The sequence below is a fragment of the Gaeumannomyces tritici genome (genome assembly GCF_000145635.1).
Source record: "Gaeumannomyces tritici R3-111a-1 unplaced genomic scaffold supercont2.4, whole genome shotgun sequence".
NCBI lineage: Eukaryota > Fungi > Ascomycota > Sordariomycetes > Magnaporthales > Magnaporthaceae > Gaeumannomyces > Gaeumannomyces tritici.
In genome coordinates, this window is record NW_008804548.1 from 1,919,130 (window position 1) to 1,936,764 (window position 17,635).

Here is a 17,635-nt window from a genome sequence, read left to right on the forward strand (position 1 = left end):
GTTATAAAGGCGAGGTCGAAGATGCCCTTCACCTGTTGCTACCTGCGTTGAGTAACCAAGGCTGGAAGAGGACGAGGCAGGCTGCATTGGGACAAGGAAATGCATCTGTATATCGAATTACTTGGGGTCGGGAAAGGACTCCTTTCCAGCGACGAAAGGTTCCTATCGTATTGAAGAGCAGCAGAGACGTCTGCCGTCTCGACTCGTCTTCTGGCGCACGCGCCAACAACCAACGGAGAGGTTGACATCGATGATCGTACCAAACATGCAAGGGCAGGCAAGTGCCGGAAGATCCACCGCATTGAAGACAAGGTGCTCCAGCTGAGGGCACCACGGTCTTGGAGAAGGCAGACCGAGGCTGACGTGGAGCGCCCATGCCTTGGATTTTTAGATTTGGGTGAAGAACAAGACCAGGACTCATGACTCCTGACTCGGATGATGGCGTGCCTAAGATTCTGGAAAGCCCTCAAACCAACAAAAACGAGTATCGTGCAATTTACACGTGCTTCTTCCGCTGCGCAGGTGGTCTTCAACACACGCACGTCTTTCTGCCGCCAAAAGCCGAGCACGTGTATGGCTGGTTGCACATGGCCAGATTGCAGTGGCACGCAATCGATGGAAGCGAGTGTGAGCGGACAACAGAGGCGACCTAACATTAGCCATGGTTTGGTGATCGACTGTGCAGTTAGCACATGCGCGGGCACGGCAGGTGGGCAGCCCGCCGGCGAGGGGTCCAGTGGATCAATCAATCGAACGCGAGCCCGACGATTACTCGCCAATTGATGCCTGGACCACTTCCCGTGGGACGTGGTTTTTCGGGCTGGGCTATCGCTTCATCCCCTCTCTCCGCACTTGCCGTCAATTCCCTCCGTCAATTCCCTCTTGGACTGCCCGCTACCAAGAACGCAGTGGCACTCTCTCATGCAGCTGCCCCACACAGGCCTGTGCTCGCCGGCCGGCCTGGATTGGGCCGTTTGAGCCATTTGCGTTGCGTCGCAGGGGCGCTCCTGCCGCCTAGCCTCCAATTGCATGCCACGTAGCAGACCAGCAAATCTCGAACCCACCCAACCTAGCACAGGCTTGGAGAGGTGCGCCCATTCGACAATTGTCACCACTCGTCCCCGTCCGCCTCAACCCGCCTCGTCCTCCACCGCAACTGGCTGGTTGCAGCTTGATCAATTGCTCGTCAATTGAAGCCCTGTTTAGGCCTAGGTAGGCGTGTCTTGCTTCGGCTGCTGGTCATACACAGCACCTACCACCTACCTGCCCAGGCACCGCATGCATCATCTCAGTCGTGCTGGGTGCAAGGCGGGGTTAGTCCCTATCACTATCTGTCATGCTATCAATCATCCCTCTATCCGTCCAACCATCCAACCCTTCATCCCCTGGAGGCGAGCTCCGGCCAAACAAATAACTCACCTAACCGGTAATTGGCAACAGGGGTCGACCGGTCTGTGTCGGTCTCTGCAGCCAGCACGGCGCAATCGGCCTCCCTGTCCACCTATGCCCTTCGATAGGATTGAGGGGGAGGCGGACGCCCACCGCTGCAGGCCCCACGATGGTGGCTCACCGCATGGCGGGCTCTGCGCGATCAGCGCTGACACCTCCCTCCCTCTCTGGCCATCGGCTGTCGCTGACTACCTCTCGATCTTGCTGAAGGCTGCGTATGACGGGGAACTGCGGTATTAGATGTTGCGGGGAGCCGCACCAAGGCGAAGCCGTCCAATGCCGGCGACCCGACGACGGACCAGGGGCCCAATGTCATACCAGCCGTCTCGATTCATGGCCAATGCCCATCATGTCCAAAAACTTGGGTCCGGCATGCCGTGCGACTTCCCTCATCACATTGAAATCACGCGTGCCCGACCTACGTACATGTTCTAGGGGGTCCGGCATGCACCAGTCAGGGTCAACCAAGTTGGGCCGTCATCCGGCCGGCCGCCTCGGCTTGCCCAGTCAGCGCGAGCCCCGCGGCCTGCCGCTGTGGGACACGCTGCACTACTGCAGCGCGATGCATGCGCGGCCAAAGTTGAGGCTTGTGAAGCGCATGGTTCCGTCCGGCCTGGCTCTCTGCAGACCCCCGGAGCCGTGAGGGCCATTACAGCATCCCGTTGGTGTTTCTCTGCCTTGGCCAAGGCGCTGCAGGCTGCTTGATGAAGGCGATACCTGCCTCCAGGTACCTGCCCGCCTACGAAAAACAGACGGACACGGACTGGGTGGTTGCACGCCGCCCATTGTCCCTCCAACTCCCCCATGCCGTCCTCCAGCACCCCCCCAGTACCGAACCCCGTACAACTCAGTCCACCCCCTTCTCCGACTACGTGGCGCCACCCGGTCAGTAATCGGGCCAATGATGCACAGGCACGATATTGATCATTTGAGCTCGGCCATAGGTCAAAATTTTGATCTTTGGATTGCCGCAGACTGTTTGTTCATCCGTGGGGCTCATAGCTCTGTTTTTGCCCATTCTTTTTCTGTGGATCACCAGGGCCTTAGCTGATCCAGGGTCCCCTGACCACCTCACAGACTTTTCTCCCCTCTCGTCTCTGGCGGTCACTGTCAACAGTTCCCCCTTTCCCCTTCTCCAGCTTATTGCAGGCATCATCCAGGACTTGCCAGTGCAAAAGTCTTTGCGAATCTTGACCGGCCCTTCGTGACGGCCCAAAGCCTCGTTTTTATGCATTGTACATTACCTGCTATACCCCCAATACCCAAGGAAGCTCTGTCCGGGTCTTCACCTTTGTTCCACATCTTGATCCACTTACACGGCCTCCCCGATTCCAGAGACTGGACACACGACCTGTCCTCGCAAAGTGGCTCCAAGGATACCTCCCTTACACCAAAAAGGCACCTGTAGGAACATACGCCGACACACAGATCTCCACAAGGCCGGTGACGTCGTCGGCGCGGCGCGGCCTAGAACGCCCATGCAGCCCTGCGCGACGCTGATAAGGACGCCGGCTTCCCACTCTACAGCGATTGGGAATGGAGTTCCAACCGGCAGTCTCTACCATAAATTTCGACAACATTGCAGTTGCCAAATACGACGCTCCAGTATTCGCCGATTACTCCAACGTTCAGTACTTCATGGGCCCTGATTCTGGCAGAGAGGACGAGGGGGCCGCGTATGGTAAGTTTGCAGATGTTTGAAAACATTGGCGATGCATTCGGCAGCTGACTGTGGACGCAGGCAATGGGCAAATGGCTGAAAATGCGTGGCAGCAGCCCGCAAGTACTTCTTCAAAAAAGAAGAAGAAGAAGAAGAGCAAGAAGTCAGCCTCACTCGAGAACTCCACAGGGAGCCTGGGTACGGCACTGGACGACACGGAATCTTGGGGAGATGTCACGTCCTCAATAGTGACTTCAACTGTTGATGACACCACTACTCAGGCATCCGACACCGATGCGTGGGCCACTGCAAAGTCCAAGAAGAAGAAGGGCAAGAAGAGCGCTGCCCAGCCTGCACCGGCACAACCAGAAACAGTGGCCGAGGAGTCGGGAGAAGATGAATATCCAGATCCTGGCAAGTCGAAGAAGAGGAGCAGGAAGGGTGTAGAGCCAGCACCAGAGTCCGGCACCGAGCCCTCCCCCACACCAGTTGAGGAGGATACGGGTGCCGATGACGAATCAAACCAGGCTGCCACGCTAAAAAAGAAGAAAAAGAAGGGCAAGAAAGCCGCTGCACTAGAAGCCGTACCAGAGGCAGCTGCAGATCCGACCGCTGGGTCGATGACAGAGCCCGCTTCAGATCTAGCTGCTGCACCTGCAGAGACAAATACCCAAGCCGCCGAGCCTGGTGAGGCAGCCGAGCCTACTGAGGCACCCGCAGAGCCGGCTGCCGCACCCGCAGAGGCACTCGTGGAATCGACCGTGGAGGCACCCACTCCGGAGCCAATCACAGAACCAAGCGCAGAGGCTACTGCAAACCCAGCCGTCGTACCTGCAGAGGCAAATATAGAAGCCGCTGAGGCACCCACCACCGAGCCTACGGAGGCACCCACAGAGCCAGCTGCCGCACCTGCAGATGTTAATATTGAAGCGGCCGAGACACCCGCCGCCGAAGCATCAGCCGTTGAGCCTACCGAGGCACCCGCCGAGCCAGTTGATGCATCTGCAGAGGCACCTGCTGCAGAGGCAGTTACAGAGCCTACCGAGGAACCCGCCGCCGAGCCAATCGCAGAATCCGCCGCGGAACCAGCTACAGAGCCGGTCGCAGAGCCAGCTGCCGCATCTGCAGATGGAGGTGATGAAGTTGCCGGGGTACCCGCCGCAGAGCCTAGTGAGCCCATCGCAGAGCCTGATGCTACGCCGCAGTCAGATATAGATGCTGGGCCTACTGCGGGGGCTCCTGTCGCGCCCGCAGAGGAGGCATCTGTCAAACCGGCTTCTGGCGGATTAGATGCTGCCGCCGAGCTCGCCACAAATCCTCCCGAAGAGCCGGCTTTTGCGGCTGCTGAGGACAATACGGATGCCGAGCCTTCTGCATGGCCCGCTGCCGAGCCTTCTTCGGAGCTGACCACAGAACCCACTATCGATGTTGCAGAGCCCGTCGCCGAGACTTCTGAACAATCCACCGCCGAACCTACCACTGAGCCAACAACGGAAGTAGCTGCAGTGTCTACCCCGGAATTGGTTGTCGAAAACGCCTCCGAACCTTCTACGGATGCGGCTGTCGTTCAAGATACAGCGGGCATAACCGAGCCAGCTTCGGAACAGGATATCGAAGATCCTGCCGGGCAAGTCACTGGCAATGTCAACAACGAGGGGGAGAATGAAGGCGAGAATGGCGCCTCGAAGGAGCCAAAGGCTGAGCCAGAACTCGAGCCAATTCATGGAACCGCTGCCGCCGAGGCCATCCCTGACGACACTTCCCCTGATGCTTCCGCTCCTGAGACCTCCCATAAAGCTGATGTGGCAGAGACTGTCCCGGAAGCCTCCACGACGGATTCCGTTTCCGAAGCCCCGCCGGCAGAAGCTGCTGTCGAGGAGACGGCCGCTCCGGGGGAGAGACCTCCCATCGAGGCTGTGGCTGAAGTGACTTCTACTTCGGACACTGCTCCTGAGGTCTCCCCCGAGGAGATGACTGCCACTGAAGAGGCTCCTGTTGCGGAAGTGGAATCCGTCATCCAGGCTTCCGCCGATACTCCTGCTGAGACTGTTCCTGGAGCTTCTGAGGGAGACGTCGCTTTTCAAGCTACTCCCACTCCTGAAGAGACTTCTACTATAACTACAGAGCCCACGGAGACCGCGACAGAATCAATCACAGAGCCTGCCGAAGAGGCGCAACCACATACCGAGGAGACACCAGCGTGTGCCCTGGAGCCTGACGAGGCGCCAGCCGCGGCCCCAGAACAGCAAGCAGAGTCGGAGGGCCTCACTGTGCTCCCGGCCGAGGAGTCTACCGAAGCTGCCCCGACAGGAGCTGTGGTACGGGGTACCGCAGTGGATGTGGCCGGCGAAGAGCACAAGGCGGACATTTCGCAACAAGAAGCCCAGCCTGACGGAAACAAGGTGGGCCCTGCATCTACTCCCGTGGAAGAAGCAGATGGCGATACAATCGTGGCAGCTCTCGATGCCGTGCCAGCAGGCCCCACATCTGAGACTGGAGAAGTGACCCCAGAGGCGTCGGGAGATCAGGTTTCAGAGGCTACGATTGCGGCCGTGGAACCGGCCTCTGCACTAGAGGGGTCGGATCGGGACGGCGCAATAGTCGAAAACTTCGAGGGTGTTCTAGATGCCGAAGCCGCCGCGCAAGAAGCCACCCCAGACCTCACTGAGGAATCTCCTCTTGGTCCCAACGAGGATGCCAAGGGAGAACCCACGCCAGAGCTCGCATCTGGGCCTGCAGACGAGGTCGCCGTGGAGCCTGTGGAAGGGTCGGCAGCCTCACCTACCAATATGGCTGATATCACGGCGACGAAACCCGAGGCTGAGGGGGGGTCGCAGGATGAGGCTCCCGCTACTGAGACAGAGAACTCTGCTACTCCGGACACTGTGGCAGACGAACCCAAAACAGACAACGAAGCTCCTGCTTCTGGTGCTGTCCCAGGCGAAGCGGAGGCGGAGCCTCCAACTCAGCCGGAGCCTCTTGAGACCACTGAAGCTATTCCGGAAGGAACGGAAGAGGCAGGTACTAGCGAGACTGAGCCAACAGTAGCGGATGTTCCCGAGGTGGAAAAAGGCCCCTCACCAGAGGCTGCCGCCGAAGCCCCCGAGGTGCCCAAGCCAGACGCAGTTGTGCCTGCGGCTGTAGAGACAGCCGTCGACACTATTGCGACCGACGACGCGGCTCATCCTTCTGTCCAGAACTCCCAAGCGCCAGAACTAGGGGAGGCAAAGCAGCAAGATGCGACTGGGCCCGAAGCCGCTGCCACTGAGCCAGCAGAATCGAACGGAATGCCCGACGGCGAGATTGCGGTTGCCGAGCCTTCGGCGCCCGAACAGCCCACCGCAGATGCTCCGCCTCCCGCCGAGGTACCAGAAGGCAATACGCCAGAAATCGCGACAGAGGATATCCCTCCGTTAGCCGAACACGCAACGGACCCTGTAGCAACGGACAGCAGCGCTCAAGAGGCTGTCGAGGCCACTGATGAAGCACCGGTCGCCGTGGAAAGCCCTGTTTCGGAGGAGGCTGCAGCCATTGAACAATCCCCCACGGAGGAAGCTGCTGCCACTCACGTGGCCGCCGCCAACGACGAAGCCCCTGCCGTCAATGGTGCCCTTGCTACCCAGGAAACCTCTGTCACTGATGAGGCCCCTGCCGCCAACCAGGCCGCCGCCAGCGATGAAGCCCCTACCGTCGATGAAGCCTTTGCTGCTCAGGAAGTTGATGTCGCGGAGGAACCCCCTGCCACGGAGGATATCATCCCCAAAGATGATCCTGCTGTCGAAGAAACTGCTGTCGCAGAGGAGGCACCAGCCGCCACAGAGAGCTCTCCCGCTGAAGAAGTCCTGGCTCTGGAAGATCTCAATGCAAAGGAGGTTGCGGTCCCCGAAGAGGCCGCTGCTGCCGTGGAAGCTACGGTTGTGGAGGATGAGCCAGCCGCCGAGGCTCCGGAATCGGATGAGGTGGTTTCTGAGCCCGCTACTGCAGAGACTACTCCTGAAGAGACCTCAGTCACGGTTGATTTGATGACGGAAGACACCTCGGCACATTCAGAGACATCGGACACCACCGAGGGTTCTACACCGGAAGAGGCTGCTAGCGCCGAGCCGAACGTCAAAACTGCAGAGGTCACTACAGTGGAGCCCGAAGCTGCGAGCGAGCCAGTCGAAGATGTTATCACCGAAACTGAAGGGGTTGAGTCTGAGGCCGACTCCCCTGCGGAGCCCCAAGAGGTGACCGAGGAGAAGGCCATCGACGCCGAAGACCAGTCTGCACACGGGGCCGCCCCAATCGCCAACTCAGAGGCCGAGGCTACGGGCGAGCAGACAAATGCCCGAGACGACACTGCTCCGGTTGAGGCCCTTGAAGTCAAGGCAGATGTCGCGGAGCCCGCTAACGAGTCTGAGGACCTTGCCAATGATGAGGTCCCCGCGGATACACCTCCTACTGCACTTGCCGACTCTTCTGCCCATGTTCAAGACGATACTCCTGCCGATGCCGATACTCCCTGCGATGCTGGAGTTGAAGCGCTTGGCGGTGCTCCCACCAAAACTTGCGGTGATGCAGATGCTTCGACGGAGAAATCAGATCTATCCCTCGCAATGGTGGCCGCTGCTGGTGCCGCCTGTACTGTGGTTGGTACGGCGGCTAGCGGGAAGGAAGGTGACAGCCTTGCAGACATCCCTGCCGATTACCCTACCGAAACTATTGCGGAGCCAGCTCCAGTGATCTCCAACGAGGCGCCAGCCGAGGCGCCATTCGAGGCGCCGGTTGCGGAGCCGGGATCGGACGAAGCAAATGTTGCGCCAGAGCCTGCGCAAACAGAAGAGCTCGCTGCTCAAGATACCCCCGCACCGGTCGAAGAATCCGCCTCTGAGGCGGCCCCTGCGCCTGCAGAGGCATCATCCGTTGAGGAGGGTGCGGCAGAAGAGACCCCCGCTCTGAAGGAGGCTCCCCCTCCAGCCCCCGAGGTAGAATCTGGCCCAGAAGATGCAATGGCTGCAGAGGTGCTCGTTCCAGCTGAAACCTCTGCAGAAGAAGCACATGCTCCTGCAGAGTCTAGCCCAGAGGTTCCCTCACCAGAGGCTGTCTCCGAAGAAGCTGCCTCTGCAGACGTTGAGCCGGAGGCAGTTGCCGCATCTGCACCAGAGCAGCCTCCTACTGAGATACCCATTATGGCGGTTCCTACTCAAGAGGCTACTCTCGAGGAAGACCTTACGCCCGCAGAGGCCGCAGCGGAAGAAACCCCAGATCCCGTTGCCGAGCAGAGCCCAGCCGCAGAAGTGACTTCACGGGCTATCCCCGAAGAGGTGGTTGTTCCCGCAGAGCCAAATTCCGAAGAGGCTATCACAGGGGCGGTCCCAGCAGATGTTCCCCTTGAGAAGGCCCCAGCCACAGAACCTGTGTCCGAGGAGGTATCTCCTGCGGATGCTGTCACTGATGAAGCGGTTGCTCTTGCGGAAGCTATCCCAGAAGACGCTGCCCCAGAGGACGCTGCCCCAGAGGACACTGCCCCAGAAGATGCTCCCACTAATGGAGCTCCTCCCGAGATTGCCCCGACAGAGCCAGCTCCCAATGAGGCCCCAGTTGAAGAAACAGTCTCTGACGAAGCGCAAGCTGTGGAGGCAGCTGCAGAACCTTCTCCGGGAGAGGCTCCTGCGGCTGATGCCGCCGCCGCCGAGGCCGCTTTTGAAGAAGCGCCCGCTGCCGAAACCGCTTTGGACGAAGCTCCCGTTACTGAGGCTAGCCCGATCGCTGAAACTGCCTCTGGGGAAGAGCTCGCCTCAGATCCTTCTCCAGTCGCGGAAGCCGCCTCCGAGGAAGCACCCGCTGTTGAGCCTCCTCTGCAAGAATCTTCTGCTGATGAAGCTTTCACTTCTGAGGCTATCCCGACTGAAGAAGCTGCCCCTGAAGAAACGTCTGCTGCAGAGCCTGCCCCAGCAGCAGAAGTCACTTTTGAAGAAGCGCCCGTCGCAGAGGCAACTGCAGAGCCTGTCCCAGAAGACGAGTCCGCTGCTGGAGCTGCCCTAGCCGTAGAGGCTGACGCTGAAGCTTCTGTAGCAGAGGCAGCAGCCGAGCCAGCTTCAGAAGAAGCCCCAGTTGCAGAGCCTGCTCTTGAAGAAACCGTTCCCGAACCAGTTTCCGAAGAGGCACCAATTGCCGAGGCAGCTCCCGAGGAGACGTCCGTTGCAGAGACTCCCCTCGAAGAGACTCCAGCTGCAGAGCCTGCTCTAGAAGAGGCCGCTCCAGAAGCGGCCGCTGCCGAGCCAGTTCCAGCAACAGAAGTCGTTTTCGATGCTGCTGTTGAAGCGGCCCCTACCCCCGAGGAAGCCTCTGACCCTGAGCCTGCGGCGGCGGCAGCAGCTGATGATCTCGCGAATGAGGCGGTTGAGGTGAGGACGGATGTGTTGGAGGTGGAGGAGAGCAAGGATACTGTTGGGCCAATTCCGGTCCTGGTCGTGATCGCAGAGCAAGAAAAGTCGGACAAAGGTGAGTCCCCATCTTTGTTAATCGTACACTCCCAAGGTGGAGATGAGGGGGAGGCTGTGACTGTGTCTGGTTGTCAATCTGGGGAAGGGAGCTTGCTAGAGGCTGGTGGCCAGCCCAGGGGCGTCGATGGCCCCCATGTCTCCCCTGCTGCAGAAGAAGGGAGAAGCGACCAAGGCGTCATGGAAAACGCCGATAAGATTCTGCTGCAGGATCAAGATTTCGCAGTGGTGAAGGGAAGCGCGGAGGAGGAGATGGAGCAGCAACAGCAAGCCCTGCGCGAAGAAGCACCGGATGGACTGGCGGCAACGGACATCACAGATTCGACTCGAGCAGACGGCACAAACGAAGAAAGCTGGCCTGATCAGGCGACCGAGGCCGTGGGCACTTATGGTGGCAATGATATTGCACAAGGAGCAGAGACTGGCGTGGCACCAATCGAACCACTAGTCTCAGGTGATTCCGTGGTGGAGCCTGTCGAGGCTGCTGCCGAGTCAACCACCGAACCTCCTGAGGAGGCAGCTTCTGCGGGCGCTGCTGAGGCTGTCGAAGAGGGCGCTGCTGGACACGGTTCCGATTCTGCGCCCGCAGTTGGGCCCGAGTTGGTGGTTAGCCCGGCCATAGGAGCCCAACTCGAAGCCCAACTCGAAGCCCAACTCGAGGCTGCTGCCGAGGAAATTGCGGAGCCGGCCGCGGGCGCGGAACCCACCGCACACGCAATCACGGAACCCGCCGCCGACCCGCTCACGGACCCTGTCACGGACCCTGTCGCGGACCCTGTCGATAAACCCTTGGCCGACAATACCACCAGGCTGATAGACGAGCCTGCTTCCGACTTGGCTTTAAATTCCCCTACCGAGCCCCCTGCAGCATCTCCCGCCATACCCACCACTCCTCGTCGTGCCGCGCCTGGCACCGCCGTCGACGCCGACATGGAGGACTCTGCCATGGACGACTCCTTCGTCACCGAATATGCCGCCTTCACGCCAACCGCGTTCCGTCCCGTGGCCTTCTCGCCTCTCCGCCAAAAGTATGGATTTTCCGAAGACGTCGTCCCCAGAACTCCTGGGACCCTTGTGTCTGAGGGTGCATCCGAGGCTGCGATAGCTCAAGAGCCGGCTCGAGAGGCACAGGGAGATGGAGCGCTTCTGCCCGAACCAGTCGCCACCATCGGGGAAGATGCGGCAGTCGAGGTTGCCCAAGATTCCGCGCCTGTCGAACCCGAACCAGCCACGGAGCCTACTGATGAGGTCTTCCACCAGGTTCCAGTCGAGCCATGGACCGAAACGGCTACTGAGCCAGTGGAAAGTCAGCCCGTTGCCCAAGCTGAAGAGCCAGGTGCTGGACGCTCAGAGGCAGTCAGCGACCCACAAGTCGAACAAGGCGCTAGCGACACATTTGCGCTGGCCGCCCAAGATTATGTATTCCAAGAACCCGCCCCAGAGTATGGGATGTCGCCGCTTTATGCCAGCCAGAACTATTATCTTGGAGAGCCGGCATCGGGGACGAACATCGGAATGGCAGCCCAGTATGCACCAGTTTATGAGCCAGTCGAAGCAGCACCCACAGAGCAAGATGTCATTTATGGCTACCCTCCTGTCATTGAGCCGTCTGCCGAGCCTGAGGCTCCGCCGGCTCCGGTGCCCTTCCAAGGCGACTACTTCTCTTTCGCCAGTGGAAGTCATGCGGGATACATCGCCGAGGGCATGCTACGCCAAGAGTCGTTTGAGCCTGCACCTGTTGAGCACGAAACTAGTTCCGAGGCGCCTGAAGGGGCCGCGCCCGCTGAGGCCGTAGTGCAGACAGAGTGGGTGTCGTATCCCTATCACCAGCTTGACCATGGGTACGATTTTGGCCCTGGGGAAGCAGCCTTGGCCGTCGGTGCTGTTGCTGTGGTTGGGACCGCCGGTCTCACTGCAGCCCACCAACTTGCATCGCCCGAGGAAGACCAGGCCCTCCCATCACCGGACAGGGCAGCTCCAGTCCATTCGTTTGGCCAAGTCTTTGACGAGGATCCAGAGGTCGGTCGGACCGTGCAAGATACCAGTGTCAGCAGCACTGACGTCAAGCCGTATTACATGGACATGGGCACGCAGACGGACTTGTTGCGTCCTTTCAAGCCCAAGAGCCTGGCGAGCTTCCGCAGCACCGACCTGATGCGAGCACCGACCCCGGGAATGGTACTACCAGACCCAGAAGATCCGTTGGTGACGCAGAAGAGCCTCCAGAGACAGAAGAAGCTATCTGTTCGGAACGCCGAGGACATGATTGCGACTGCGGTGGTTATATACGCCACGGCTGAGGTTCTCAGCCCAAGGGGATCACCAAATCTAGCAAGCACCAAGTGGGAGAGGGGGTTTGACTTTGACGACGACCCGTTCTATCTGAGTTCCGAGGGGTCGACATCGACAGTCACAGCCGAGGGCAGCGTAGGGAGGCAAGAGGGAGCACTTCGTGATTCCGTTGCTGACCTGTTCTTAGACGACAAATCGCGGTCTCGATCGTCCCGGACGCACGATCCGGACTCGGGCCGAGGTGAGCGACACCGCCACCGCCGCTACCACCACCATCACCGTCACTCCGAGGACCCCTCTGGTTCAAGCCATGCCCGTGCCCGGGATGATGACGGCAGGGACCACCACCGCCACCGCCACCGCAGATATCGTGAAGAAGGTGACGTCTCGGCTCGCTCGGGTTCCGACAATCCGCACAAGCCCAAGCACCTCACTCCCGAGGAGGAGGATGAGTACAAGAGGCGCCGCGCCGAGCGTCAGGCGGCTCGCGAGCGCCGCGAGCGCCGCGGCTCCGACTCGCAGCGGAGCGGCAAGGGCAGTGACACGGCCGTCCTGGCGGCCACGGCGGTCGCTGGGGTGGCGGGCCTGGCAGCTACTGCCGGTGCGGGATCCAGCCCCGCCGCTAAGGCCCGCGAGGAGCGCAACTCGCGGCGGCAAAGCACACAGCCTGCAACCAAGGAGCCGGAGACGAAGACACCCTTTAGGCGACTCTTCAGCGTCAAGCGTAGAAAGAGCGTGGTAGAGTCCGATCCGGATGTTCAATACGGCACAACACAGATCCCCGATCTCAACCCCAGGGCACACAGGAGGGCGGCAACAGCCTCGGAGGCGCTGCCGGTCGGGGGGGAATTTGACACAGTGTCATCATCGTTTGCCGCAAGGGCGGCGGCGTCCCAGGCGGCTACAGGCGGCGGCAGCAGGAGGAGGAGGGACGAGCACTCTGCACACTACCACCACCACAAGTCCACATCGTCGTCGTCGTCTTCGACAAAGCTGGAGCCTAGCAACGGTGTCAAATGGGACCTCGGCACGCCGAAGCGATCAAGCACAACCTGCTCGCGACAGGGATCAAGTAGAACATCTGAGGACACTCGGAGGCTGCAGGCAGCTCGCGAAGGAGTAGCCGAGCAAGCTCGGCGAGCGGCGGAGGAGCGCTCCTTGACAGACCGGTCGTCGAGGAGATCATCTCGGGACGGCTTCTCGTTTGCGGCCAGGAACTCGGCGAGCCTAGCCTCCCCTCGCAGGAACAGCAGGGAACGGCACCCCGATGAGGTGGCCGAGACGCTACCGAGCGACCGCGTGCCCCGCTCCGTCCCGGCCTCTCCAGCCGAGAGACTAGCCGGACCGTCGCCGAGGAGCGGCTCCGGGCGGGATCGGGAACACCACCGCCGCGCGCGGGCCGAGAGGAGGGCGTCGGCGTCGGCAACCGCGCCGCCGCCGGACTCTCCGGGCGTGGAGCGGCGTCGTCGCGCCACGGCGGCGTCGGCGCCAGACCAGAGCAGAACAGCGGCGGTCCCCCCGGGAGTGCTCCGCGCGAGCACCGACGACAGGGCGGACGGGAAGAGAAGGCGAGACAGAGACGACGAGCGGGAGAGGCAGGATCGGCCGTTGGAGAAGGAGAAGAACAAGGTCAGGTTCAAGGACAAGGAGGGCAAGGGGTTCAGGGCCGTCTTCAAGAAGCTGTTTGCTTGAGCGGAAGGATGGCTTTGTCACGAAGTAATGTGTGCTGTTAGAACCGCTGACTTCGGGCTCTTTTTTTCGTTTGTCTGGGCTAGACCTATCCGGCGTTGTTGACTTTTCCATCCTCAAGGGTGGTTTCTTTTTTTTTTTTCAAAGGATGGCCATGGGGGGGATGATAATAACTTGTCACGACGCACGCGACGACATGCGATACGAGAGGGAGGACATATGTAATAGATACTAAACAGTCAAATGAATGATGATAAACTCTTCTCAACGGCTCCTTCTTGGCGACCCGCCTAGCTGTTGGACCATGCATTCGCTACTGCCCGGAAGGACTGGGATGTGTGCGAGCCGAAAAGTTTAATCCCGAGTCCCTTGATCGCGGCTCAAGACAGGTGAGGAAAGAAGGTTTGGCGACCTCGGGATGTTGAGCTTAAAATCGGTGGACCTTTTTCAACTTTATTTGCTCAACGTGGGACTTTTATCTCCCTGGTCATTCCGTTGCCCACCGAGTAAGGGCCTTTTTGCTTTTATTATACGAAGCACACCATTCTCTGGTAGTATTATTTTACATGTGGTAAGCGTCACACGCTCACAAACAAACCGGCCTCAATCCACCACCCCCTCGGGCAGTATCGAGACGTAATCGATCGGGGCCGGCTCCCGGCCGTCGGGCGTGCCCACGATCCTGAGCATGTCGCCCTTGGTCACGTCGACGCCCTTGAAGGTGATGCGCACGGCGGCCTGGCCGTCAATGTAAAAGGTCGGCGCCTTGCCGATCCTGTACTCCATGTCGCCCTTCCACAAGCCGACGAGGCGGCCGCCGACAAAGAGCTCCCAAGCGGCGCGCCCGACGGCCTGGTCGTAGTAGTTGACGGCCACGTCGTACCTGCCGCTCTCGACGTTGCGGAGCCACGTCGTGGCGGAGCCCTTTGTGGTGTTTGTTCTCGTGACGATGGCCCAGCCGCGCGAGGCGGACTCGAAGGGCTGGACGCGGTAGGGGAGGTAGCCGTCGAGGACCATGTTCTCGGCCTCGATGCGGTACTTGTAGTTGCCGACGCGCCCCCGGTCGTCGGGGATGCTGCTCTTGTTCAAGTAGAAGTTGCAGACGCTGTCGCGCCACACGAGGGCGTGGCCGGCCTGGTACACGAGCCGGGACAGCTGCTCGTCGTACTGCCTGTCGTCCATCTTGCCCTTGAGCGACTCCCACCGCGTCGGGAAGGTCTGCGCCACGGCGGCGCCGTCGTAGTGCGCGTCGTAAAAGTGCTGGATCACCGTCTTGCCGCTCTTGAGGCGCTGCGTGTAGGGCACGTGGTGGAACCAGAGCAGCAGGTTGTCGGGCGTCGTCTCAATCTTCTCGTAGCGCGCCGCCACCTCGGCCGGGTACTGGCCCGAGAACCTGGTGCCGTTCCAAACCGTACGGTCCATACCGATACTGTCGGCGTCGGCGCGCGTCCACTGGCCCCAGGGGTTGTTGTCCTGTGACGCCGGGTTCGGGCCATAATGGGCGTTGAGGATGTCGGTCAGCGTCTGCACGCCCAGGTTGCCCGTGTAGTTCTCGTATGCCGGCCACGACTCCATCGACATGTCCGAGATGGTGTCGACCACGGCAGGGTCGTGACTGAAGGTGAGCTTGGTCCACGTCCTCAGCAGCGCGTCCGGGTCCGACTCGGGGTCCCAGGCCATTTTGCCGTAGGCGTACAGGTTCGACATGGAGAGGTGGCTTCCCAGCCACGTCTCGTTCAGGCCGACGTTGACAACGCCCGCGTAACCACCCGGGCGGCCAAAAACGTTGCCGTTGAGGATGGACTTGAGCGGGGACGGTTTGCCGTCCACGCGGAGGTCGAAGTCGAGGAGCTCTTTCCACATGGGCGGGATGTAGACCAGATGAGCCTGCTGGCCCAAGTACTCCTGCGTGATCTGGAACTCGACCACAGACGGAGTCTTCCTGAGGTGGGCGAAAAGAGGGCTGACGGGCTCGCGAACCTGGAAGTCAATGGGACCGTACTTGATCTGGATGACAACATTGTCCTCGAACTTGCCGTCGAGCCCCTGGAAGAACTGCACAGCAGCGTTGGCACGGTCCGCCTTCCAGTCGAGATCCTGATTGAGAGTCGTATGGTCGTAGACAAAGGCCCGGAACATGATAGTGCCGCCGTGGGGCTTGAGGGCATGGGCAAAAAGATTGGCGCCCTGGGCCAGGGTGCGGTTATAGGTCAGGGGGCCGGGCTGGCCCTCCGAGTTTGCCTTGACGAGGTAGCCGGCGAAGTCGGGCACGCGTTTGTAGATGTCGTTCGTCTTGTCGCCCCACCACTTGATCACAGTCTTATCCAGCGGGTCAAAGGTGGGCAAGCCACCGAGGTCCCTTGGCGAAGCAAAGAAGAGCGACATGCCGACCTGGATGCCCCACGGCCTGAAGGCGTCGGCGATTCTAGCCACGCCGTCGAGGTTGGTGTTACTGAGCAGGTTCACGTTGGCGTTGACGTTGTTGATCACCACCGCGTTGATGCCAATCGAGGCCAGGATCCGGCCATACTGCGAGACGCGCGTAAGGTCTTGGCGAATCTGGCCAGCCCAGAAGAAAATCGAGTTGCCGGCATATCCACGCTCGATGCTGCCGTGAGTTCCGCCGTCCTGCATGTTGTCCCATTGCTGCTAGGTCGTCAGTGACAAGGGGCTGATAATGCGCAAAAGGAGGGAAAGATGAAGATGAAAGCGCCGTACATTGACCCAGCGGATGGGCACATCGGGGTTCGAGGCAATAGAAAGCATGGAGGAGAGTTTGCCCTGGCCGATCAGCTCGAGATAGCGGAACGCGCCGTACAGCGCGCCCCGCTCATTCTGGCCAAGAATAAGGGTGTTGGTCCCGGCGATGGACAGGTAGTAGCCGTCCTTGATGAGACCAGCAAGCTTGGGGTGGTCCTTGGCGTTGCCGCCGCTCTCCGTGTAGGCAGCAACAGTGCCCACAATTATTGAGCGGCCACCGGCGGCTTTGTGCTGGACCGAGACGTCCTTGCCGACCATGCCCTTGATGCCCTTCTGCAGCTCCTGGCCGGCCGTGTAGACGGGACTGACAGTAGTGCTGTTCAAAGCGACGACGGTGTCGGGGACGGCGGCCTGGTAGCACCTAGCCTTGGGGACACGGGCATAGCGCAGCCAGGCGTCGATGCCCGACTCAGCGGCCGCAAAGCCGAGAGGCAGGAGGATCAGACGGCTGATGAGCATGGTCAGCGGCAGCGGTCGATGACGGCTTGCAGAAGGACAATGGTAGGCTACCGAGACAAGGGGCGAGGCCGTCCCTCTTGTATTGTCTCATCGGCTATGGCTCCATGTCACAACACGCCTCCCTCTCTGCGGAGAGGGTGGGACGCTGGGTGCCGGTGGACATTGTATCCGGGGCTACAACCTGCTCGTCCCAGGTGACCGAACCCGAATCAGCAGCAGCAGGCTGTCGAGGGGAATTTTGCCGGCGTGGCGTCATGGCCGAGAATGGGCCCAATCGACGTATAGCACGTCCTGGGGCCTTAGTTGGGGCGGCGTGCGGGGGAGCACAGGTGAGGAGGATCTGAGCAGGCGTCACGACCACCATCTCAGCGCCCCGGAGCGAGCACAAGTTCATCCGACGTTGGCCCAGCTGCCCTCGAGCCGTGCTACCCCACGGCTATTATGGAGAAAGGGCCATCTTGGAACTGCAGATGGCTGGATCCTGGGGGTGGAGCAGAGAGAAAACCCACGAGTAGCGAGTGGTGGCAGAGGCCGGCAGATTCAGGCTGTATTGCAAAATGCAAGGGCGCCCTGTTGGCATGCGGGGGCCATCGTGGGCCCCGGGCCGCTTGGAGTAATTCAGGGCGCTAATTTACTGCAGACCCAAGGAAAAAAAGGTGTGGTCCGTGCCACGTGTAATATCGGGATGGCACCTCGACGCCAGGAAGGTGGAAAGAAACAGGGGAAAAGTACACAAAGCTCACCGAGACACTTCTTGTGTGGCAATCTCACAGCTTTTCCCCTCCGTCACCATTAACTTACAAGCACCTCAAGCTATGAGCGTGGGCACCCCGGAGGATGG

At 60.4% G+C, this 17,635-nt stretch overlaps 3 protein-coding genes across 3 annotated transcripts; 1 reads left to right on the forward strand and 2 right to left on the reverse strand.

Moving 5' to 3' along the window:
- Positions 1-1,130: 1,130 nt before the first annotated feature.
- GGTG_08081 (hypothetical protein) lies at positions 1,131-1,784 on the reverse strand (the record flags this gene model as incomplete). The annotated part of the gene is made up of 4 exons (XM_009225918.1): positions 1,131-1,160; positions 1,264-1,297; positions 1,571-1,660; positions 1,768-1,784. The coding sequence occupies 4 exons, from the start codon at positions 1,782-1,784 to the stop codon at positions 1,131-1,133; spliced, it is 171 nt and encodes a 56-aa protein (XP_009224182.1).
- A 1,201-nt stretch (positions 1,785-2,985) lies between these two features.
- On the forward strand, positions 2,986-13,846 carry GGTG_08082 (hypothetical protein; the record flags this gene model as incomplete). The annotated part of the gene is made up of 2 exons (XM_009225919.1): positions 2,986-3,130; positions 3,191-13,846. The coding sequence occupies 2 exons, from the start codon at positions 2,986-2,988 to the stop codon at positions 13,576-13,578; spliced, it is 10,533 nt and encodes a 3,510-aa protein (XP_009224183.1). The 3' UTR covers positions 13,579-13,846.
- A 219-nt stretch (positions 13,847-14,065) lies between these two features.
- Positions 14,066-17,298, reverse strand: GGTG_08083 (alpha-glucuronidase). The gene is made up of 2 exons (XM_009225920.1): positions 16,294-17,298; positions 14,066-16,221 (listed from the first exon to the last, which is right to left on the reverse strand). The coding sequence occupies exons 1-2, from the start codon at positions 16,792-16,794 to the stop codon at positions 14,179-14,181; spliced, it is 2,544 nt and encodes an 847-aa protein (XP_009224184.1). The 5' UTR covers positions 16,795-17,298; the 3' UTR covers positions 14,066-14,178.
- Between the last annotated feature and the right edge of the window lie 337 nt (positions 17,299-17,635).

What these genes read in the sequence shown, in the direction of transcription:
- GGTG_08083 (XM_009225920.1), bottom strand. Translation starts at nt 16,794, where the DNA reads ATGCTCATCAGCCGTCTGATCCTCCTGCCTCTCGGCTTTGCGGCCGCT. An exon ending in TGCCCATCCGCTGGGTCAAT is followed by an intron (nt 16,222 to 16,293) that starts GTACGGCGCTTT and finishes ACGACCTAGCAG; the next exon opens with CAATGGGACAACATGCAGGA.